This window comes from Mugil cephalus, chromosome 7 (assembly GCF_022458985.1).
Source record: "Mugil cephalus isolate CIBA_MC_2020 chromosome 7, CIBA_Mcephalus_1.1, whole genome shotgun sequence".
NCBI lineage: Eukaryota > Metazoa > Chordata > Actinopteri > Mugiliformes > Mugilidae > Mugil > Mugil cephalus.
In genome coordinates, this window is record NC_061776.1 from 21,066,538 (window position 1) to 21,091,545 (window position 25,008).

The 25,008-nt window shown below is 41.5% G+C and overlaps 2 protein-coding genes across 2 annotated transcripts; one reads left to right on the forward strand and one right to left on the reverse strand.

Annotated features, from left to right (window-relative positions):
• Positions 1-6,783: 6,783 nt before the first annotated feature.
• Positions 6,784-24,938, reverse strand: cdc73 (cell division cycle 73, Paf1/RNA polymerase II complex component, homolog (S. cerevisiae)). The gene is made up of 17 exons (XM_047588633.1): positions 24,758-24,938; positions 24,002-24,107; positions 23,824-23,893; positions 23,641-23,703; positions 23,491-23,543; positions 22,318-22,406; positions 21,976-22,189; positions 20,604-20,702; positions 19,960-20,038; positions 18,891-18,955; positions 12,765-12,822; positions 11,192-11,227; positions 10,951-11,038; positions 9,787-9,948; positions 9,200-9,300; positions 7,692-7,833; positions 6,784-7,594 (listed from the first exon to the last, which is right to left on the reverse strand). Exons 1-17 carry the CDS (start codon positions 24,886-24,888, stop codon positions 7,558-7,560), a joined length of 1,593 nt encoding a protein of 530 aa, XP_047444589.1. The 5' UTR covers positions 24,889-24,938; the 3' UTR covers positions 6,784-7,557.
• Positions 14,483-18,611, forward strand: LOC125010225 (beta-1,3-galactosyltransferase 2-like). Its single transcript, XM_047588634.1, has 2 exons — positions 14,483-15,751; positions 16,932-18,611. Exon 2 carries the CDS (start codon positions 17,020-17,022, stop codon positions 18,286-18,288), a length of 1,269 nt encoding a protein of 422 aa, XP_047444590.1. The 5' UTR covers positions 14,483-15,751; positions 16,932-17,019; the 3' UTR covers positions 18,289-18,611.
• Positions 24,939-25,008: the final 70 nt, after the last annotated feature.

The following is a 25,008-nucleotide window of genomic DNA, read 5'->3' on the forward strand; positions in this document are numbered from 1 at the left end:
ACATATTTCTTCTTCAACACAATACAAAAAAGATTCATTTCTACACAATTTGCAGCTCTCTTTAATCATTGAATCTCCACAAATGGGTTATAAGACATATTTCAGTCCTGCAGGGTAACCAAAGTCACACAGTTAACAAAAACAATCACTTAGTTGTTAAAAAAAAAAAAAAAAAAGGCTCAACAGCAGATACCTAAACCACTTTTAATAGGAACATTTGACGTTCTTGGTGACACTTTCTGTGGATTTCTTCTTTTTCATTTGAACTGTGGACAAAGCGATGTTTGTTTTATCACAGCCAAACTTTCAGGGACTTTTGCAAGGGTTGTGGTATATTCTACAAATGAACTGGAGGAGAATGATGCAACTGCAGACTGGAGTTTTTCATAAGTTTGTGACAGCATCAACAATGCTGTTTCCCTCATTGCAAATGTCACATTTGGTACATTTAGTATCCTCCATTTCAGCAATTAGATATTTTTGTAATGGTCTCAGCAACTGTTGCTGTGTTCAGCAGCGTTTGGACCAGTTCCTATCACAATCAGTCATTTGTTTGGCGTCATTTCGAAATGATTTCCCGGACTGCTGCGTTCAGAGGTCAGTGTTATGAAATACCAAGCACAACCATGCCAGAGGTCAGGCAACACTAACAGAAGTGTAATACTGTAACGATTCTTCACCTGGTTTTCTGTTATAAAGAACTATATAAAATACACTGCCTGGCCAAAAAAAGTTGCCTCCTGGATTATAGGTATGAGCCTCCTACTGGGTAATTACTGCATGGGTGATTATCTTTCAGCTGGCAACAAGTTATTTAACCCCAAAAAGATGCAATGAGTAGCTTCTCATTTCTTAAACAAACATGTGGCAAGACACGTCCCATGATTGTGGGAAAGATGTTACTCTGTTTGAAAAGGGTCAAATCAGTGGCATGCATCAAGCTAAAAACTGGAAGTACAGTGGGAACCATTGTCTTCGAAGAAGAAATGCGGTCGGAAAAAAATCCTGATGAACGTCTGGTGAAATCAAATAAAAAAAACAAAACAACAACAGTAGAACTCAGGACTATGTTCAATATTGGGCATCAGGTTAAGGAGAGAGGCAGGTGAAGTGATGCACCATCTCACCTAGTGTCTACTGTACATCCCTGTAAAGGTAGTGCTATGAACTGGGTTTGCTGCAGGTGCTCAGGTCTAGGTTAGGCAACATTACTCAGCACAAAGAATGAGGTCAGCTGACTACCTGAATATACTGAAGGACCAGGTTATTACATCAGTGGATTTTTCCTTCCCTGATGGCACGGGCCCTGATGGACTGACCACCAGAGTCCAGACCTTATTTATGAGATTGACGAAGCTTATTGAAACAAGGCAGTCCAACAAAATATTAGGCAGTATAGATAGATAGATAGATAGATAGATAGATAGATAGATAGATAGATAGATAGATAGATAGATAGATAGATAGATAGATAGATAGATAGATAGATAGATAGATGATGACTGTATTATTGTTTTTCTTTGAGCTTCATGTCAGTGTTTGATTGCCATCTGCTGGATGTACTCTGTACTATGTACAGAATCACAATTGAAACACTTTATATTCAGTGTCTTTGATTATGAAAATCTTTGTTTGACAAATCAAACAAAAAAGGAGACAAGAACCTCATTCCAAGTCTGAAGCACATATGCACTCCTCCCAGAGAATGCTTGAGAATAATGGGAAGCCATCAGTGTGGAAGTAGAAGAGAGTAAAACCAGCATACCCAGATTAACACTTTAAGAGTTGATCTTGATCTTAACACTTTTAAAGTGTCTAAGTGGGTCCACACCTCAGTGTGTTAATTTAACACTTTTTCGAGTGTTGGTACATTTACACTATGTTAGTGTAAATTTGACTCTTCTTGTAGTTAAATTTAACACACTAACACCAAGCAGTGTTAGTTTTTTTTTAACACTTTTATGTAGTGTTAGCAATTAACTCTCTCAGAGGACTATTTCTTAACTACACAAGTGTTACCCCATAACACTTAAAAGGTGTCAATATAATTCTTATATAATCCTACAAAAATACTTGGAAAATACACTTTACTAAAATAAAAATGAAGTCATGTTTGGCAGTTCAAAAACATTTATTTTCAAACTTGCACCACAAATATTAGAACATGCAACAGTAAGGCACAATGTAGCGTTAGCACCACTGTAGCACGAACCATTAGCATCATCTTATCACGTTTTATATCTATGGTTACAAAGTGCATGACTCACTCATTACTCACTTTCTATGTTACAGTGAGTGAGGCCAGGCACCTCTAACCTCTAGCTCATTAAACAGGTGTTCGGGTGGTTAACAGCGTGACGTTTCCGTGGCTCACCGCTGCAAGGGTGAAAGTAAGTTCAGCTTATGACTCGTGACTTCATGACTCTAGATGACTCTAGCAATATATTTGATTGCGAGGGCTTACTTTTCACTCCAAGGGTTGCTCACCATCAAGTGCCACAAGGTCTCTCTGGACACCATCAAAACAAGGGAGCTAAAGTGAGCACTATATCTCTGCCAAGGACAACTCCAGCATGTAACTCAAAGTACGTCAAAGGGTCAGATGTTGTGAAAGAACAAGAGGGCCAGGATGCAATTTCATTTCCTCTTTGTGCGTACGATTCTCCATCTCCAGAAGTCAGTAGTGAATTCTCCTCGATAATTACTGCATGGGTGATTATCTTTCAGCTGGCAACAATCTATTTAACCCCAATAGGATGCAATGAGTAGCTTCTCATGCCTTAAAAAAAACCATGTCGCAAGACAAGTCCCATGATTGTGGAAAACATGAAAACATTGAGATTGAAGCACAAAATAAAAAAAAAACTGGCAAGAACTGTCCAATGCATTATTAAAATCTGGAAGTATAGTGGGAACCATCTTCTTCAAAGAAGAAATGTGGTCAGAAAAAAATCCTGGATTGATTGTAATCAGCAATCACTTATCATTTGGTGAAATCAACAACTAACAACCACCAACCAAAACCACCAACCAACTACTACCAACCAACAACCAAAAACCACCAACCAACAACTAACAACTGCCAACCACCAACTACCAGCATCAGTAAGAATTCAAATTGTGTTATATGTGTATTCTCTATATATTTGATTGCGAGGGCTTACTTTTCACTCCCAGGGTTGCTCACCATCAAGTGCCACAAGGTCTCTATGGACTCCATCAAAATGAGGCATCTCCAGTGCGACTTCAGGATGTGACTCAAAGTAGGTCAAAGGGCCGGATGTTGTGAAAGAACAAGAAGGCCAGGATACAATTTCATTTCCTCTCTGTGCCTACGACTCTCCATCTCCAGAAGTCAGTAGTGACTTCTCCTTCCCATATCCGCTTCACTAATCTTGTCCTCTTGCCCTCAACGAGCAAAGCTCACTCACCAGCTTCCTCCTGGGCTTCATCTTGTTTATTTTTTGTTTTGTCACACCACATCTTACTTTGCCCTAGATTTTCCTCTCACACCTCGCACCATCCATCTATTACTGAGTGGTGAATTAGCAGTGAGGGAGATAATTGAGATGTTGTGTTGTTCCACTGTGGGGAATAAAGGCCTTGTGAATACAGTGAAAATCATTTGTCTGGTTTAACTCAAGAAATCCAAAAAATCATGATATGTTGAGGTACACTTTCTGTTTCACGTTAAAAGATTTTCTTTGTGTAGAAATGGCCTTCAGGTGAATTTATTAGATGTTTCTGCTTTGTCCAAATTCTGCCAGAAGCCTAGAAGTAGCTACTTAATCATAGTGAGGACTGAGCAGCGCTGTTGAAGTGCTCATTACTCTTCATTTAGGAAACCTCTGTGCGCGCTTCATGGACCAGTGCAGCTGGAGAATAATATAGGTTTGGCCAGGAAAGATTTGCCTTGCAGTGACTTTGGGAGAAAAACATGATAACTCCTATGAAGACATGGGCCGAGAGGAGGGGGATCCTCTATGGGTCATCCCACAGATACTTGATTTATTGATTTAGGATCTAGTGAATTTGGAGGCCAGGTCAACATGACCATACAGCAAAAAGCTATTGACAGATGTTTTTGCCATCATAGCTCTTTTTCTTCAAGCTTTGACCTTTAAGCTTAGAGCAGCAGATTTTTCTCTCTCTTACTAGTCCAGACAGGAAACCGGATGTAAATTGGAGTCTTGATGCCTCAGGCCATGTGACGTGACAGCACGAGGCTGGGAAAGACATCAGGCAGAGGATGGAGGGGAATCCGGAGGCGCCAGTTTCATGTTCCAGGACAGTCGCAGTGAGTCTCCTGAGGTCCATGGGGCTAAAGAGCATCCCTGCAAGTGTAGGACATCAATGAGCAGAGACCTCAACACAGGCTGCTCGCCAATCAAGAGGTTTATCTTTATCCTGTCTAGGGGTTTTCAGCACAACCATTCAGATCTTTCAGATTTTTCGCTGTTAGCTGTCATCATAGTTGGAAGTCATTCGGACCCTCCTCGACCCCGTTCACCTCCGGTCTTCACGTCCAGGGCACCCAGATCTCCAACAGTCTTATCTCACCACCTCCACCACCGATGAGGTGAGGTTTCCTACCACACTTTTTTACAGAAAGAAGTCTCTCCTGGTTTCTATACAAGTTCAGTGAACCATTTTGTTTTTTCCGTACTTCCATTTGGCATTTGAAAAGGTCAGCATGAGAAATGAAATGAAACCAGCATTTTATGACTACACCGGGGCAGCAGACGGAATTATCCAGCCACTCATATAAAGTCGATAATGCAAATAGTTTACTGGCCATTTATTTATTTACACATCCAGCACATTTGCATAATGCAAATCTCAGGCTCCTCAGCTGCTAAATGCTCCACCGTCAGCTGTCTGGTGCAGGGAAGCTTGTCTGCGGCGGATGTGTGATCTTTTGTTGCAAACGTTTGTCTGCTGCTGATGACCTGTTGTGGCTTTCTCTTTTTGGAAAGAGACATCTGCGAGAGAGAGAGAGAAAAAAAAGCATAGAAAAAGAAGTGAAAGAGGCAGAGAAAACGAAAGCGAGAGGTAATAGAATAAACATAATATTGCTAATAATATTACTCGTGTCATTTTCCATTCACACCGCTGCTTCACATTCATGACCGAACTGAGAACCATTTACAGGGCCCTTTCTCTAATTTACACAAGTGGTGATGTGTTTTTTTTTTTTTTTACTTCTTGTTTACACTATATTGAGCTTCATGTGACAGGAAACCTGCACTGGCTCCATTTTAATGCGAAGTAAAGTTGTGGCGCCTACTGCAACCAATGCCGCACTGACAAAATACAAACGTGTGAATGTGCTTGAATGTAGTCGCATGCTTGAACAGACTGTTGCACAGAAGAGTGCACAGTTCCTCCGTTCCTCACCTGTTACAATCACACCAAGTGATTCACTGCACATATCAGTCACACCTGCATGACTGCTGAGCAGAATGGCAGCTTCCTGATGTACAGGGAGGGGGTTAGAGCTCTACTAGAGTGATCAACACCAAACTTATTTCATTTGAGTAACATTTAGTCAAAAATCTACTGCTATTTAAAAGGTCATACTGTATATGATTCACATCATTTCAATCAGGCGAGACGTCTCCTGACTTCCTGACCTCACACCGAGTCTCTTGATGTCTGTATGGAAGAACTGACGAGTATGCTCCTCTGCAGATGAGCTCTGCCCTTCATGTTCTAGAAGTGAATCTCAAAAAGGCAGCGATCACCACTGTGAGCCATGTTGACAACTACTGATGGACGCTGCTGTTTGATCACGTGCCTTGTAGAAGCCAATAACGTAATAATGGCCCATAACACCAATGTGCACTCTCAGTGGCAGGGAAATAACAACCTAAATCAACATCAAAAGCGGCACATACCAAGGAGATGCACTGTCACTACTGCTCCTTCACAAAGGCGCTGAATAAAGGCAACTGGACTTGTAGAATTTCTTGAAGACGTTTCGCCACTCATTGTAGTGGTACTCGGATGAGTTAGGTCAACACCTTTTGGATTACCATGACCTGGATGACTGAGAACTTTCAGTGAGCATCAAGGCCACAGTCCAGGATGAAACATTGAAAATCCAAGAGTACATCAGGAAAATGGCCCCAAATGACAAACTGCTAAGACAATGTTTCAGACAACAGAAACCCAAAGAGAGTGCAGAGGAAGAGCAGCAGACAACCTTTTTGTAATAACCAGCCAATAACCTAATCAGTTATTACATTGTCGGTTCAGGACTTTTATGATGTTATTGGCTCCAGCACGCCTTCAGGAGCACGGTGGTGTGACTAGATTAACCTTGATGTTCATGAACGCACCGAGGCCTCACCAGTGGTGTCTACTGCATCCCAGTCCCACAGCACGACCTGACCTACACACAGCAACAACATCAAGAAACGTGACGTGAACAACACAAATTGTCTCAGTAGCATCTCGCCCATCAGCAGGTGGGAAACATGAAAAGTCGCTCATCTCAGATATTATTTAGACGTGCATCACCTTTCCAAGGATTGTTGCCGACCACGTACACTCATTCATGGAAACAGTATTCCTTGATAACGATGGCCTCTTTTCTGCCACAAAGCAACCATGCTTTTTAAGGTGTTGACTTAGCCTCAATGAGTCAAGCCAGTCAAGAATCACCTCCAAAGGTCTAGTGGAGTCCACACCTAGACAGGCGAGGGTGAGTAGGATACTAGAATGAGTAGAAAATGTCCATAAAGCGAGCACTATCCATCAACAGCAGCCAGGACACAAGCATGTTTTTCAGAGGCTTTATTGTCTATTTTCATGTGATGACTTAAAGCAAAACTTTTCACCATTTCTCTCATCTAGCACGACACCAAGAAGAAAAAGAAAACGTTAACAAGGTCACTGAATGACCAAGAGACGCTTGATCTGTCAAAAACCGATCCGGGCATCGACTGCTTGGCTGAGATCATTTTACTGAGGCAGAGCACAGTAGTTTTCTAATGTATTAACAAATTGCTAACCTGCTTCTTGCTCTCTGCTCAAAGAGCTTTGGCTCTCACAGATTTGATCACATATATACATTCAGACCACAAACACCCAAAATGAAAAAAAGAAAGTAAGTAAAGGAAGCGTCTTTCAGTGGCTGCTTTTGTTTTGAGTTTCTTCCCCCATTACCACTGCCAAAAAAAAGTAAACCTCCTCTCCCTCCATCCTCATTATGCTGTTTTAATATATTTAAATTGTCTCCACAGTATGTTGTCTTTTTATATAAAACATATTTTGGTATTTCTGTTTAACTACATGAGGACATTAGAAAACAATTACAACAAAAACACAAAAATCTCCTCTCTGACGTCCGGAGGAACAAATCCAGCACATTGCATTAGGAGTCCTTGAGGAAGAGCTGGAGGAAGTCCACTGGATGAGGTGTCCTCTTCCTTCTCCTGATGAAATGGGGATCAAGGGGGTAGATGGGCTGGCAGCTTGGGTGAAAGAGGTGGGCCGAGCAGAGGTGGAAGAAGAATTTGCGGGATTTTTGGAGATGGATGCAGTGACGTGTGATCAGAACCTGAGGTGAGATTTGTGTTTCACCATGTATCTGACAGACAAAGAGAAGGGGAGAAATAATAAATTGATTAGTTCTGAATAAAACATGATGAACAGTAGACAGTCGGATGGCGTGTGGAAATTGATACCTGTCAAGGGTTTCCCAAAAGCGCAAGAAGACGGGCCGGTCCAGATGGCGTCTGTGGCGGCTCAGCTCCAGGACGGTCACATCCCACTTCTGCACATTGGGGTCTGTCTTTGCCTCATCGTACTTCAAATGAAAGGCTCGGACTGCAGGGGAGAAATGCATTCACATCACCACACCTGATGTATCTGGGTTAAACTGTGTCCGTTATTACTACTCGCTTGTAAACCGGCAGACTCACACTGGGCCCTGGTGTGTCTGTGTGACTGAGAAACACTTGTAAATTATGGTTTGAAAAGTCCTTTGTATTGTTAGGGTCAGAAAAGCACTGCACTGACCTGGAGATCAGATACAGTCTTTACAGACTTTATATAGAGCATAAGCATTTTTTATTTTTTTTAAAGTACATTAAACTAACACATTACTTATAATTAAGGTTAATAATCAATTACCATCCATCTCTTCATTATCCAATTAGCAGTTTGGTCTTGTTTGATTACCGCAGGAAATAATTCGGTGACATGGCTCATTTCAGTTTGCTCTGAAAACTCTGAAACCTGAAACCACATGGTGGAAGGCACCTGCGCGGCGTAGGCAACACTTCTAATTTGATGAGCCATCTCTGTGAACACCACCCACAACTATTCAGCAAGTGCCAGGTAAATTAAAGTGTAGCTGGATGCATGATGTGGGGACTTAGGTCTCGAGGAGAATGTCATGGTTTGTCTGTCAAACTGCCCTATAGTTTGTCAATAAAAGAAACTGAAGTTTTACGTGTTACTCCTGTAAAAATATGTTTTACATATATATATAACAGCAGCGCTGCTCTGCTCCGCTTTGAATATGAATATTTGAATATGCTTTGAAATGGGGATCCATAAAATCATCAAACAGTCTTTCATTGAATAGGTACATTTTGAGAAGGTTCTGTGTTATAAACAAATCCTAAAGCAAACACTGACAGGTGTTTTGTTTTTACAGGAGTAACGTTAATGTGCGTGTGTCTCAATCAGATAATAATAACTTTGCTTTACACTTTTGTTTACAGAGCGGGTGTGCAGCAGTCAAACCCAGTGATGATATGGCTACTGCATCCTCACTCCATCACTGTTTGCTGAACATTTAAAGATGAGCCGCAAATAAAATATTTTTTATTTTGGAAGCAGTAATTTCCGAGTTTGGCAACTCTGAGCTCATTTTTTCCCCAGTTGTGTGTGTCTCAACCATGCTTCCCAAGACCCACCCCCACCCTACTTCCGATAGGTTAGTGGTGTCAGTTTGGAGAGGGAAAGCTGCGTTACTCAGTGAAAGGTAGGTGAACTCATTTTACTGCTCAAGCCTGACAATATCCTGCATCAACAAGTTTTTCTTTTTCAAAAATCTTTGATCTTTTTTTCTTTTTTTTTTTCTTCTTTCTAATCAAGATCAAAAGCGACACCCCGGAGATCCAACACAGTGCAGGAACAGGTTAAGCCCCGTATGTAAACAGGCTTCATGGCCCGCATCACTCACTCTTGGCAAAAATGTCAACAGGGGATCCGTCAGGCAGCAGCCACGGCCATCCTTTGAACTGCCAGGCAGGACCCTGCACGAACACGGCCACCACTCGATCCCTGGGCACAGGTAGTCGTGATTAAGATTAAACATTTGAGTCACCGGTTAATACCATGACTGCTGTGATGCTGCCTGATGTCAGAATCAATGTGATATTATGCCTTTCTCTTTAAACTGTGCCAATGTCAGGTACCCCCACTGACATGAAAATGAAACATCTACTGCGGTGAAAGAATGAGGCGCTGACAGTGGGTAGACATAACTGAATGGCAAACCCCGTGCTTTTAATACAGGCTGCATGCATGATCCTAACCCATGCATGTCAAATGACTACGTTTCAACAGCTGAGCCTTCTGAGAAACGGTCTGATGAGAGTCGTTTTGTGACATGACTAAGCCAACCGACACATTAAAACGGTTTCCCCCAAGAAAGATGCTAATATATGCGAGTTTCATGTCGTCCACACCCAGGATACTTTGCTTGTTCTCTCCACAGAAGCTTCTTGTGTGGTGGAAGGTTAAGCAGGCTTTAGAATAAATGCTCACCAGTCCTGTGGAGCCAGTTTTAGTGGCTGATCAATGATACGGTACGGAACAGTGACACTTAGCGTCGTGCCACCAGGCTGGATCTGGTCTTTGCGCCTCTGAAGCAGGACCTCATTGTCGCGCTGTATGCCCTGCTTCTTCTTGTCTTCTGATGTGACAAACCTGTTAAAAGGCCAAAGTTTAGACTTGTCAGTTCAACTCAGCTTTCTCAGTATACTGGAGATGAGTAAGACACTTAAACAAGCTTGTCTAAGAGTTGATTTTACTCTCTCTGAAACCAAAAGAACCAAGGTCGGAAGCATCATGGGGGGGGGTGTTACCTTAAACCTCATTGTTTGCACATGCAGGCAAAACTGCGACTACTTGAAATAAAATCTGTTAAGAAAGGTTCTTTGGACTAAATTGTCTGTTTTTCATTTTTCAATTTTTATCGTGATAAAATCGAAATCGTGATTTTATTTTTAAAAAAATCGTGATATGATTTTTCTGCCCTATCGCCCACCCCTACCAGCAATGCAGCAAAATGGCTTATAGACAACAAAGTGGAGATAATAGAGAGGCCATCACCAAGCCCTGACCTTGAACAGTAAATTTGAATTGAAGCACGTGCGAACGAGGAAAACCACAAAACCTCACTCAGGAGGAGGATTCAAATTCCTACATCTGATTGTAAGAAGACTGTGGAAGGCTGCATGAAGTAGACCCAAGTTTAATAATTTATAGGCAATACTACCAAATGGTAACTATGAGCATGTTAACAGTAATATAATATGTAGCATAGGGCTGGGCGGTATGACCAAAACTATATATCACAAGGTCTATCACGGTAGATAGTAAAACAGGTTTGCATGGCACCGTGTTAGCACTGTAACAATTATGGTTTCATTTATTCTGACATATTCATTCATGTCACATCATCATCATCATATAATCTTCACATTCATATCAATAAGTTGCCCCATTCAACAACTACCAACCAGTGTTGTTTGTGTAAAATCCACACAACTGCTTCCTGGATTGTTACCAGATATATACTTGTAACTCATGAAAACACTACTTATTGACTGTGCTGAAAGCAATAATTGTCCACTAAAATAAATATAATAGTTATTTCATTCCATTTGAGTCATTTAATGCCTGATGATTTCAAACTTTTAAACTTACTTGAGATCCTGCAGAAGATCCTTGGCATTGAGCATCGTGATGAGGGAGGTGGTGGCAGCAGGAATGATGACGATGGGTGTCCGCGACCCTGCAGAGTACGACAAAACACAAGGGTCATGAAAACAGACACAGCGTGACAGGCACCTAAAACAGAACAATATTGTATTATGCATATTGTATTTATTTAAATCCAACACCGTACATAATGTGTAAGGTCAAAATACATGAGAACATAATGTACCTTTCTTCTGATTTGGTGGAGGTCTGGCTTGTGAAACTAGAAAAACAAAACAAGAAAAAAACATTTATGGACCATACGGATATAGACAACATTAACTGCTCCCAAAGAGCAGGCACCTCATCTTTGCTTTGCTGGTACATCTTTACTGATCAATCCTGCTTTGATCAATTTTCTGCACAACATTTCATGTCATTAATACTTGAACACATCAAGATTGATGTGTTAACTACTAACTTTCTGCAGCAAAACGAGGCAAACTGATAAAAATAAAAAATGCCTTGTGTGAAGTAGTATTGTGGTGGGATTAAGATTAATGCGGTTAGTCTTTGAGTGTGAAGTGACCTCCTCTATACATCTCCATTACTGCTGCAGGGCAAAAGGGAAATGAACTGATGCAGCTTTGTTGTTGTTGTTGTCACATATCACAAGGAAAGTGCGTGGGAGTATCTCGGGTCAGTGTTCACGGCGGAGTCAAACAAACATGCACTTCTTCTTTCTGGACAAAAGTCATTTCACTGCTCTAAGCTTCGTCCAGATATCATGTGCTTTTTTTGGTCACGGTCATGTGCCTTCCCTGGAATCAGTCAGGGTTACAGAAAATGTGACGCAGTCATCTTCTGCTCAGGGCAAAATAAATAAATAAATAAATAAATCCTTGTTTTTCTACTATCCAAGCTTGTGTCATTCTACAAAGAGAAAAAAAAAAACTTGATGTTGCACAATGTTCAGCTGATGCTAATGCAGAGTAGGAGTGAATGGTCTGGAAGGCAATACATGTTGTGTCCTTGTGGGTAAAAAAAAAAAATCCAAATGATGTATTAACAGCTGCCTTGTTGTTGTCTCATTCATTTATTAAAATCACATTTGATGATTTTAATTATTCTTAATTCTATTTCATCACATTTGATTTTTATTTACGTGATTAGTGTTTTACATGGCTTTGCCTTTATTCCACTACTTTAAAATCCAAGTTTATTTACTTATAACATATTTTTACTGGATAAAGGGTGTCTTATTACTTTACTGATTTATTCTAATGAACTGATTTCCTGCTCATTAATATGAAAATGAAAGCCAGCGGGTGAGGCAACTGGGTGTATGTATTTTTGATCTATGTAAGCACAAAACAATGTAGAATTCACTGAGACTAATCCAGGGACAGTTAGATTCCTGAAGTAATATCCAAATTACCCTGCAATGAACATCCCAGCCACTGAACTTCCTCACATTATTTAAAACGGGTGGAACGATATCATTTGTAATTCTTTGTGTCATAATGTGTCAATTGGTCTTAATAAGGCATTCTTGCTTGGCTGTCAACATCTTCTTCCTCTTAAGTTACCAAAACACTAGCACGCAGCGTTCTCTCTGTAATATATATACACACATACACACTTCTCTTTTGTGCAGGGATTTACAGGACTCGGTAGTTCCCAACCATACCCACAGAGAAGTCCATACTTCATCTCCTCATTGAGGCAAGGATCAGTTGAGGCCAAGCCGTTTAAACATCGGATAAAACACTGTAGGGACACAAGTGGTTTGACATGAATATTTAGAATTCCTCACTGACCTGGACGAGGCACGGGTTGCAGAGCTGGGGCCTGGGCCTTCCGAGCAGATGCTCCTTCCTGAAGAACAACAAAACATTACTAAATGTACCATTCTGCGTGTCTTAAGGCTGTCGAACACTCTGCAAGAAGCAAGAAGTTTGTTTTTTCTTCCTGCATACTGTGTGTGGGCGCATGCTGAATGAACGCTGCGGCGCCTCCATCAAGGTGGCTGACATCTAAAAATAATAAGATATTTGGCGCTTGTCATTCTCCAGCGTCTCCCACAATGCTTAGCTTATGTGACGTATGCTGCAGTTGGAAAGCCCCTATGACTTCACGAGAATCTGGGACGGGGGGAGTATAAATGACTTGTTCTAGCAGTTCTAGGAGCGCGAACTAATTTCTTGCTTCTTGCCGAGCGTGTAGCTCAACACAAAAAAAGAACACAGACAGCGCAAAAACAAGCGACGCTACAGTAAAAAAAATAAACAAATAAAGGAGGCAATCTCCAAACAGCATGACTGGTCCACGTGTCCATGTTTAAACAAATCCTTCTATGTAAATAATTTGAGCACTCTGCTTAAAGATTGGGTTTTAGCCAAAAACCATGTCCAGTATCTACTGTGTGAGTGGTGAGTGTGAGAATAGCAGGAATAGGAACCGGAGGGGTAAAAGGTCGCCCACTGCAAGGAAGCATGGCAAGAGTCTCGGGTGGTTAAAAGTAGAGGAAAGAGTTTCACAGATGGAGCTGTGCGTAGGGATGTCACCAGTACAGTTTTCCTTAGTACGATTATTGTCAGAGAATTTATCACAATAATAACGATTATTATGCGTTGATTGATATCACAACTCCATTCATAGGTAAAAATCACATGAACACTCCCTGAAGGTCTTAAAGTTTCCTTTATTTCTATCTTTTGATGGCAAAATATAATTATATTACTAGTTATATGACCCAATATTATCTATTTATATGGGACCAATCATTAATCCTCCAGGAGAATTGTTTAAATTATATAAGTCATCAATTGTCATCTATACCAGAAGTTTAAGTTTATTTTTAATCGTTTTAATCATTCGTCTAATTTTATGTGGCTACAAATAAAAGCGTATTATTTTGGTTAATTTATTTTATGTTTAAATTACAATGACATAAATAAATTAGTAACACATGAAACGGACTGGAAGCACAAGCCCAACGTTAATGCACAGATGGGAGAAAGCAAAAAGAGGCAATGCTAAATGTTCACTGAGTGAGGACCTTGACTATGTGGCGTTTTCTTCTACACGTCACTACAGACACATTCCACACACTGACACTGAGACTGTCCGACGACGAGAAAAATAAATGAAAAAGAAGAAAGAAAGACAGGCACCCCACAAGCAGGGACCAAAACAAAGCAAGAACCCGTTTGGGTTGCCCTTAACTATGGTTCCGGCGTAATATTTTCTGACGTTATTCAGGAAACGTTACGATCAATTAATCGTAGCGCTTAATACCGCGATTAATTGTGAAATCGAGTAATCGTGACACCCCTAGCTGTGCATGGTACAAAGAATTGTACATGCTGACGTCCCTCAGTACTTCACCCACGTAAGAGTAACGTGAGGAAGGAAAGTTCTTTTCTACGTACCAGTAACTTTATGAAATAGATTTCCAGGAAATCTTAAAACCAGTAGCAGCTTGATAAGTTTCAAGTTGGCACTTAAGACACTTCTAACAGCAATATATTAAGTCTGATGATGCTGCACATGGTTACTTGTACATTTTAATTACTTCTTGATTGTTAATGCAAAAAAAAACTTGCTGAGTGTAACTGTAAGACTGTCTTTCATTAATGTAATGTATCTGTCATACTAGCCCTGTTAGATCTGCTGTTCTGACCTTTCATTTTCCCAGCAAAATGTCTCATGAGAAACTCTGCGAGTCCAGTTGCCTATCTGTAATGGTCACGCATATCTGTGCCTTGCAGCATGTGCCACAGTTCAAGTAAGAACATGGGCAGCTGACAAACACCATGAAGAACCTGGTGTTTTTTCTGAACATGCTGCCCATGTTCGGTCAATGAGTCTTGGGGCAGCGCCAACACAAAGGCTCCTCTCTCCCCTCTTACCTCAACTGCTTTACTCCTGCTTCTAGAGAATGGGTGTGAATACAAATAGGTCAGTAGCCCAGCCCACCCCCACTTCCCTTGAACAGAGCAGGCAGCAACAGCAGCAGAGGCGGCGTGACGTGTTGGGAGAGCGTAAAGCTGCTTTTCTCAGACCGAACACTGAACTCAGAGAGAGCTACCTCTCGTTCTTCTTCTTCCTCCTCCCCCGCCTGCTGCTTTCACCCCTTCACGGAGACAGCACATCGACAGAGCAGAGCGTGAGGAGCTGCTAAATGAGGAGCGTAAGACAAGGACACTGAAGAGGGGGGAAAAAAAAAAAAAAAAGAAAAAAGGACGCACGCTCGTGGTGTGGAAGATGGCAAGCGAACATGGGAAGCAGAGACGAAGGCAGAGAAGAAACGAGGATCAGCACGGGCATGGGAGAAAAAGCTGAACAGAGAGACGTAAGGCTTATGCACGATTCAGCTGGATCTCCATCTAACCACTGCTGCTTTGATACACGCCATGACAACGAGGGCAGCGAAAGGACCCTCTCCTCCCTTTAGCCAGAAGCAGCAGCGTTAGTCGCGAGAGCACCGTTAAACGCAAACCTCTGGGAACAATGCGGCAAGGCAGATAAAGAAAGCTGCAACGCTGTGACACATGCAAACTACGCACACATCACTGCCTGGAAAACTGAACTGTCTTGTGATGAACATGTTGGAAAACAATTCTTCAGCCCAACAAGGGGTTTGGGACATGCATCAGAGGAGAGGAACGAGGATATGAGCCATCAAACTGCAGCGACGCATGATTCTGATTTAGACAAGAGCACAGGAGAGAAGGGGGCGACCACTGTGTGAGGAGCAATCACACAATCACACACAGGAATGACAGACACCAATGAGAGAGAGGTACTTGAATCTTAATGTGTGAGTTAATACTGTGAGGACTGACATTGTCACACAGTCATGGTTGAGCTGCTGTTTGAAACTACAGCTTTACTGAGGTTTTTTGGTAGTTTTTGCAAAAATGGTCAGTTCACGTGCTCCACAGGATGAGTAGGGTGTGTCTTTTCAGGAAGTTTCCGTTTCCTCCGATACATGCAACAGTTAACACAACTCTGAAACCTCCAGATAAGAAGTATCCACTACTATACTACTATACTAGTGTAAATAAAAGAAAAAAAAAGATAGAATTCATGTTGTAAACACAACAGTCAGTTGAACATGTGCCCGACAGAAGGATGTGCCTTTAAATGAAGTTTCCGTTTCACAGTTATTGCAACTCCACAGCTCTCACAAACCGTTCTTTGTGTGGCTGGGGAGTGTAATTCAGAGAAAAATAAATGAGAACCCACTGCACTTCCGGGAAGTAGTGTCACTGAAATGTTCCTCATCTGGATTCAGTTCAACAACGAAAGGATCTATGGTTCACATATCCCGAAAGTAACATCTGTCAGGATGTTTGTATCCAACTGAAGCTTTAGCACTTGTTTTGCACTGGTCCTGGTTAACTGAATCAAATACTGAAGTGTATAAAACAAGAGCCTGCTATAGATTAGAAAGGTTGAATTTAGTTACCTAAAAATAACTGACGGAGAGCGAGAGGGACCGAACGGGCGAATGGGTCTTGGTGGCAAACCATACACAGATAGCACAAGGGAGACCTATATATTACTAGGCAGGAGGTCATAATGTTATGCCTGATATAACATATATGGTGCAAAATGAGAACAACAATTACAGAATAAATTGAGAAGTAAAACCTGTCCATTTTGCGTACAGCTGGCCAGCACAGCAACACTATGCAACACAGTGATGCAAAGATACAGAATGAAGTGACATGTTGATATTTAAACACTGTGTTACATAAACTGTTTAGTTAGTAAAGCCACTGTTAGCATCTCTCCTCACTGCCACGCTCCAAGTGCTCTCTTCATTAAACCCTGTTCTCCTGCAATGCATTACAGACAATATTACAGCCCGGCTCAGGGGCATGACCAGTGGCTGCTTAAGATGATTAAGCACAGACCACAGACACTTGCAGAAAATGGAAGCGCAGAGAGGTGTAACACTTGTCTTTCTCTTCTAGGAAAATTGCTGGACAAATTCAGCACCTCGTCGAACCAGCCGATGACTGACCAACCACCGTGACCGAGTGAAGCGGTGCTAAAGGAACCATGCAGTGGAGACGCCGCCACTGCTGTACGCACACAGCTAAACTTCTTTGTTTCCTGTCACTGTCGGGCGTTCTGCTCTTTCTGGTTCAACAGGTGTGGCCGCCAAGGCTGGCTCGTATGCTGCGGTGGCGAGGTAACCCCGTGGTGTTCGGAGGTGGAGGGCTTCACAACACCAAAGCCAAGTGGAACGCCAGCGCCAAACATTCAGCGTGGCGCTTTGTGATCGTTCCTCAGCCAACTTTCAACGCGGATGCCAACATCAGCTCCCACGAGAAGCAGGGTCTGTCCTCCCCTCAAGGAGACCAAGGTTTTGACAACACCTTGGCAGCAAACTCCAGTCAAAGTCAAGAGAGAGACGTTACAAGCACAATAACACACGGGCCTTTTCCTTATATCATCAACGAGCCAGACAAATGCACAAAGAACAGCCCTGCACCGTTTTTGGTGTTGCTGATCGCCACAGAGGCTCGGCAGGTGGAGGCAAGGAACGCCATACGGCAGACGTGGGGGAACGAGAGTATTGCCCCGGCTTTGGGATTCATCCGCCTCTTTCTGCTGGGGAAAAAAGACGGAGAGCTGGGCCGTCTGCAACAAAGCATGCTGGAATCAGAGAGCCGGAAGCATCACGATATCGTTCAGCAGGACTTTCTGGATTCCTACAAAAACCTGACATTAAAGACACTAATGGGAATGAACTGGGTTGTGATGCACTGCCCGCAAGCCCGATATGTCATGAAAACCGACAGCGACATGTTTGTCAACGTGGAGAATCTCATTTATAAGTTGCTCAGGCCAGAATTGCAACCCAAAAAGAACTACTTCACGGGCAATAACATGAGAGGTTACGCACCCAACCGAAACAAAAACAGCAAGTGGTACATGCCTCCAGAGCTGTACCCAGAAGAAAAGTACCCGACGTTTTGCTCGGGGACCGGCTACGTCTTCTCTGGAGACATAGCGAGGAAAATCTATCAAGTATCTCTGAGCATCCGCCACCTGCACCTGGAGGACGTGTACGTGGGAATATGCCTGGCCAAGCTCCGAATTGAGCCCATGCCTCCACCCAATGAGTTCTTGTTCAACCATTGGCGGGTGTCTTACTCCAGCTGCAAGTACAGCCATCTGATAACGTCACACGGATTTCATCCCAATGAACTCCTTAAATACTGGCACCACCTTCAGAGCAACAAACACAACGCCTGCCTCAACACATTTAAAGAGAGAAACAGCAAGACGCACAGAATGAACCAAGACAAACCAGCCCAGTGACTTAATGGTACATGCACAAGCTCCTTGCCACATAATGATCTGTAGCTCAAGCACATTTTCCTAACTTGCCATCAAAGATTTATTCCTCTCTTTATCCTTATGGAAACACAATACAATATGGGTAAATGAGTAAAACTGTTGCCAATTTTGTACGAAATACATATTAAAAAAATTGTTTTTTTTTATTTGTCAGTTAAACCATTTGGGGCGTTTACCTACAGAGTTTTATTTTATGAAAGAGGATGCATTTCAATGTTCGGTGATAAACTGTGTGATGAACAGACTGTGTGAAGAAACGAAAAAATAAACTTTTCCACACATGCGTCAACTTGTGAAAAGATGTTAATTTCACTTTATGTGAAGTCACCAGTGACTGAGACTGTTGCTAATATGTAATGACTTGTATTTCTTAGACTGTCTGTGGTAAAGTAAAGTGCTTTTTCATTTATTAAAAAAAAAAAAACTATTTAAAGAACAATGAGCAACTGGGCAGCAAGAGACAGAAGCCAACAGTTATCACATGATAATGACCGAGTGCTTCACTTCGTCAAAAATAGGCTTTGAGTTCACACTACGAGCAGAGTGAAGAGCTTCATTCTTACCGTCACCGACTTCAGGGTCATGCCGTGGTAGGTACCCATGGTATCAATCTTGAAACCCTCAGTTTCTAAGGAAAAAAACAAACAAACAAACAAAAAAACACGCATCACAAAATGAGATTACCAGCATGAAAAATGTTTTCTTACTGATACAAGGCCTGTGTGCTATGTAATGTGTTTGCACCTTTCAGTTCTTGTCAGCACACAATGTCATCACTTGAGGCAAAGTTGGCAACTTTCCAACCTTTTCTCTACTGATTTTTGTTGCATGATCCCTATTGTTTGCACAGTGATGACAGGATATGCTGGAAATGGGAAAGAGTTTAAGAGTGCACTCACACTAGGAAAACCGTGCTTTTCAGTTCAAGTCTGGAACATATGGCTAGTGTCAGCGAAAACGCTGCCCTGGCACTGAACGTACACAACGATAACTATTTTGAAGATATTTTACAGAGAACAAGAAAGTCATTGGAGCCGTGTTGTCAGGTTCCCTCTATGTCGCACTGCTGTAACTGTGTACAAATAACAGTCACTTTAGTGTGACGTTGTGCCATGCATATCAGCATGATGACATGTGTGTTGCAGGCAACCGTCCCTCGGCCTACTTGGTTCAGGGTAATGCGAGTGGGGGCCAGCAGGGGACGGGGGAGGGGGGGAGTGTCATTTGTGCCTCGGCACAGCAAAGGACAACTGACCCTAGTGTGAGTGCACCCTAACAGCACAATAAAATATATATTGTATCTGTATATGCAACAAGAATAAATCCCCTTATTATTAACTATTGCAAAAAAAAAAAAAGTATACAGTATATGAAATTCCTCCACATAGATTTAGCGACAAATACATTAATAAGTACTTCAGTGTTCCAGTGTCCTAGTGGGAGGAAATGTAACTGCTCTGTGGTCTCTCCAAATACACACTTCTGTATCTGCCCTGACTCTGTATGTGTCAACACACGATTTATTTTTTCCCAGAGCGCACTGCTTTGACCGTAACAATCGCATTCTCTCTTTAAAAAGGAAGGTAAAGCATCAACATAAAAATTAGCTAGAGAGGCACAAATTAAACTCACCCTCTTTTCCTTTGAATCGCTCCTGATCGTATCTGTTATAGGCAGCTGGGACGGGCTGCTTGGTCCTCAGGGACGGGTCCTTGAAATAATATAAAATAAACAATTAATTCCTGTATACACACCTCTGAATACTCTCTGCTCATTTGTGACCAATGCAGCTGCAGTTAGTACTATAGAGCGCAGTGAGTACTACAGTGGAATTAACGTTGTTTGGGGCATAACAATGACAGTAGACATAGTCTATACTGTCCTTCCCTTTACGTTACCATATATAGTGAGGAAGTCAAGAAGCTTAAATGTAAAATGGAAACATTTATGATATGATTGCATATCTTGTTTTTTTTGAGGGTGTGGGCGTGTTGGAAGAGGTAACCACTTTTGATAAGAGCATTAAGCGTGCCCCTACAGCATCAATCACTTGGCACAGAAAGTGCTGGTGTATTAATGACGGCTCTGCTCCATTAAGTGTCCATTAAATAAGCCATGACCCCATGACACTGAACTACACCGCACAGGACCTTTGAGTGCAGTCATCATTAATAGACCTGCGTTTTATCCTTGCATGGCAGGTCAAGATGTTTGCTGTGAAGAAGGCCTCACCACGCTTCAATAAAATTTAAGTAGACAGAAGGTGTTGTTTTTACCACTTGAGTAGTGTTCTGTGCTGGCCTCTGCTCTGGTGCTCGACCCTCTTCTCTGGCTTTCACTGACTGAAGGATTGCAAAGATGTTCTTCGAGAAGTTCTGCGGAGGAGAAACACGTACAACGGGTATGTGATGAGTTCAACACTGACACATGACCCCTTGATTAAATACACTAAATAGAGATATGCTATGCATTCCTTTGTGTGCACCTTTAACCGAGCCACTAAATGTTTCACTACTTCTAAATCTTTCATCTCGTTCAGAAAGACGTGTCTGAATGAGGCGTTTGTCACTGGTGGTACACAGTTATTACAGCATTCATTAAGAATAGTGTTAAGCTCTGAGGAAGAATGTATGTACATGTATTGTACTTCAATGGTTAAGTTGAGATGTCTGACAACACAAATTTAGCATAAATATTATGACAATATAAATGTAGATCAGTGTGTACACATATACACTCGTAAGTGGTCCCTGAGAAAGATGTAGACAAAGCACTGGTGGTTTACAAGAGTTTCCTTTGTATATGTGGGAAAAAAACAACCCTGTTTTGCCAAATAATCAAAGTATTGGATCAGTTGTTTGAGTATGAAGTAAAATCCACACTAACTTGAGTATATCAGAGGCTTAGTGAAAATCCAAGAATTGAAATCGGGCTTTGCTGCCATCTAGTGGTTGAAAGTTAGCCTTGCTACACAATTAAGAGTGTTTTCAAGGTTGTGCCATGTCAATATTTTCATACCGCCAAAGGCCATTGATTCTGAGAAGTACAGCAGAACTGGGAAATAAGAAAGCTGCTACAGTATCTGATCATAATTACAGCTGCAAATGGAATTTCCTTCTATGGTTCAGGTCATTCTACACCAATGGGTTGATGCCACAAAATGCCCAACTGTTACTGCACTGTTGCTGTTCACAAAATGTAATTTACATCTTAGTCATTTAAGAAAAGTCATTAGTGTAATTATCTTCAAAAGCTGAGTTTTATTTTAAATAGGGTCAAATTTAAAAACACTGTCAGATCGAAAACCAAAAGTAACACAACGGATCAGTTGCAACATTACTGCTGTGTGTGATTAGAAGTGTAACAAGACAGGCACTTTGAACCCCACAAAAGCCAGGGGAACAATGAATTCCTGACATAAAGGACTGTGTGTACACTGTGTTTATTTGTCACACCATCTGTGAAATTGCCACAGACATAATATAAGTCCAATGTCAAACAACTGTCTCCTGCTAATCTGACAAAAGTGTTTTTGTTGGGAAGGTCCAGCATTTTGTGACAGATGCTTGTTTACACAATGAGAAAACACACTGTTTGCATAGAAAGATCAGTCTGACTAGATACCATTAGCTTAAAGTGGACTCTGACCTTTCCAGTACTCTGGAGAATAGTTGTCCTCGTCCTCCAGACCCGCTCCCTGCTGACAATGTCCCTGGTGACATCAACTTCTGCATCCACAAAGCTTCTCTGTTTCAGGGTTATGTCATCATCCAGATCTGTTTTAATGGTTGAACGTTTCTTTGCCATAATTTTGGCTTTGATGGCTGCGATTTTCTCCACCGACATGGCCTCAGACAGAGATCTGGAAGAAGAGGATTAATCATTTGAACATTAATAAGCGTATCCGAAGGATGAAATGTTTTACATGGGAGATGTTGTACATAGAAATCTCACTATATATGAGGACTTCTGGTCCATTATCCATTATACCTGATCTGATCAGTCTGCACGATGCCCTCTTTGTGGCCCTCCAGACGGGCAGCCAGACGCTCTTTGTCCAGGCGCACTCGTTCCTCATCCTTAAAATATAAGTGGTATTTAAAGTATTTGGTACAAAACAATAAAATACAACGTAATATCAAACATCTGGAATTTCTAAAAGTTCAAAAATGATTTTGTCACCTTCACTCATTGTAAAATTGTTGTTAAATTGTTTCGGAGCATACACAGTGCCACTACATTTGAAGTTACGGCTAAACGTTTTACCACCGTTAGCCTTTTACCAATAAAGTGAGCAGACTGTAATATTTTGGCTAAATTTACACTAACTTTTTCCAAATACCATCAGAAGGAATCTAATCTAAATTCACTGAACACCACGCAATCTGAATATGTTTGTACAAAATGTCTTTGTTGTTATAATGCTGAGAATTTGAAAACAATAACACTGCATCATCACAAACACAATCACAACAGACCACACCTCCACTCAGTGACTGCATGTTGAAGTTGTTACCTTCTGTGGCTTAGAGATTCAAACTTAAACTGGGCTCAGACTACAGTTTTAAAATGCTACCAAATTTTCAAACAGGATGCACCATACATTTAAAGTAATTTAATCAAGGTGTCATTTAATCAAGGTCTAAGTGTCTAAGTGGATTGTATTTTACGTCATATCGATGACAGTGGAAATTAATATGTAGTTTAGGTTTTTGCATTAATTTGACACCGTAGCTGCGGCGACAGAACAGACTGTACACAGACCTTATGCAGACGCTAATGCTGTAGCCTGATGTGCACCCCGCAGGAAAAGATTTTAAAAAAAGTAATAAATAACAACGGCTTCATAACAGTTGAAGACCAGAAACACTGAAAAATTTCAATTCAATAATTCCAACACAGTAAGACAGTGGATGTTTATTTCCAATTTGCTGCCACCACAAAACAGTGTGGAGTTGGATCAGTGCCATGATTGGCATACTTGACAATTATTACCAATTCGCCACCTGATCCTGCATTGTAGGCGCCATTAGAGGTATTTTTAACACTTGTGCTACTCCACAGCGATACTGAACCGCAGCGACCAACATGAAATCATGAATGTCAGCAAAGGCTACTGGTGTTCTGCATGACGAAAGAGTTACAGTAATCCTGTCAGTTTACCTCAATCCGTGGTTTTTTGGCTTCAGAAGATACCTCATCAGCTGCTCTTTTGACTTAAGAAACAAAATAAAACAACTGAGTTACTTCATTGTCTAAAGCTGTATGTTTCCAGCTGGATAGATTAGGACGTTAAAAATGGCGTGAACTGACCTTGCGTTGGCCTTTGCAAACCTATTTCTATAGGCGCACTTCTGTCGATGCTCGTCGATGTAGCTGTAAATGAGTAAAAGCAGATTTAAATGGTTTCTTATTAATAGTGTCCTATGTATAAGAACAGACCCAAACATACGAGGAATCAAGACGTCACAAATATGCCAAGATAGTGTTACTTACAACTCTCGCCATTGAGATATGACAGTAAGCCCTTTCGATCAGGTCGCCTGACAACAGGGATGTTCTCTGTCTATAAACAAACAAGGCACACAGAAACTGTTTGCAACTGCACACACACAATAAAAGAAATATACGACATATGGGACAAAAAAAATCTGAAGGGAGGGGGTGTACTTACTGCAGCTCTTCGCACATAGGATGGATGCGGCAAGTGTACATTGTTTAGCAAAAACAAGATCGAGTCCAAAGTATAGTACTCTTTGGGCTGGCCCTCTTTACCAGTACTGTAGGCAGAAGCAGAGAAAAACTAAAATTAATTCAGAGTTTGTGAGAAGCAGTCCATGACTGAAAATGCACACATGGACTGCAGCACACTGCACCTTTAAGTTAATCTAAATTGCGTAAGTCTATGATTTGAGAACAATATGGTAGAGCCCTCGTTCTGGAGTCACATAAACACGGAACTATCAACAGTTCTCCAACTCATTTACTCTCCCTATTTTATGAGCAAAGTTTACTATTTGCACTGTAAAAAAAAGTTTCAAATAGTCATGAGTGCAGATATTAAAAACACGAGTGTTTCTCCTTGAATCTCTGCATCCATGACTCCATGAGAACTCAGAGGAAGCTAACGTTGCTAATTAGTTAGCGTCACATCACCACTGCAACTTTCCCTGTATCTTTATCATAAACACACAATTCGTTTAAAACGAACAGCTGTTTGCAGGTTACTACGGCTAGTAAAAGTGACATTGGTCTACTGCACAACACCTGAATATCACGCCAAAGTAAGCACAGAGTGCTTCAAGTTTTTAGAGAAGAGTTGGGTTAGCATCTTAGCATCCAGCAGCTAGCGAGCTTTGCGCCGTTGCGAGCAGCGGAGTGTCAGCGGGCCCAGAGAAGCCACTCACAGATAGTCTGAACATTGACATACCCCCAGATTATGTAGTTGGTCTTGACATTTTTCGGCCAGGAGAACTCCCCAAATATGACTTCATCCCCTTTAGCGACGATTTCCTTTTTCTGGATATTATACTGACGAAGAACACTCAACACATCCGCCATCTTCACTTGTCTTGATGTAGTGTGTTTGCAAGGCCCCCAGTTATCAACATCATGCGGCCTCGCAGGATGCCTGATCCGAATTAAACTTGTTTTTTTTTTTTTTGTTTGTTTGTTTTAGCC

What these genes read in the sequence shown, in the direction of transcription:
- cdc73 (XM_047588633.1), bottom strand. Translation starts at nt 24,888, where the DNA reads ATGGCGGATGTGTTGAGTGTTCTTCGTCAGTATAATATCCAGAAAAAG. An exon ending in CCAAAAAACCACGGATTGAG is followed by an intron (nt 22,407 to 23,490) that starts GTAAACTGACAG and finishes TTATATTTTAAG; the next exon opens with GATGAGGAACGAGTGCGCCT. An exon ending in TGTTGACATTTTTGCCAAGA is followed by an intron (nt 7,834 to 9,199) that starts GTGAGTGATGCG and finishes TCTCCCCTGCAG; the next exon opens with TCCGAGCCTTTCATTTGAAG.
- LOC125010225 (XM_047588634.1), top strand. Translation starts at nt 17,020, where the DNA reads ATGCAGTGGAGACGCCGCCACTGCTGTACGCACACAGCTAAACTTCTT.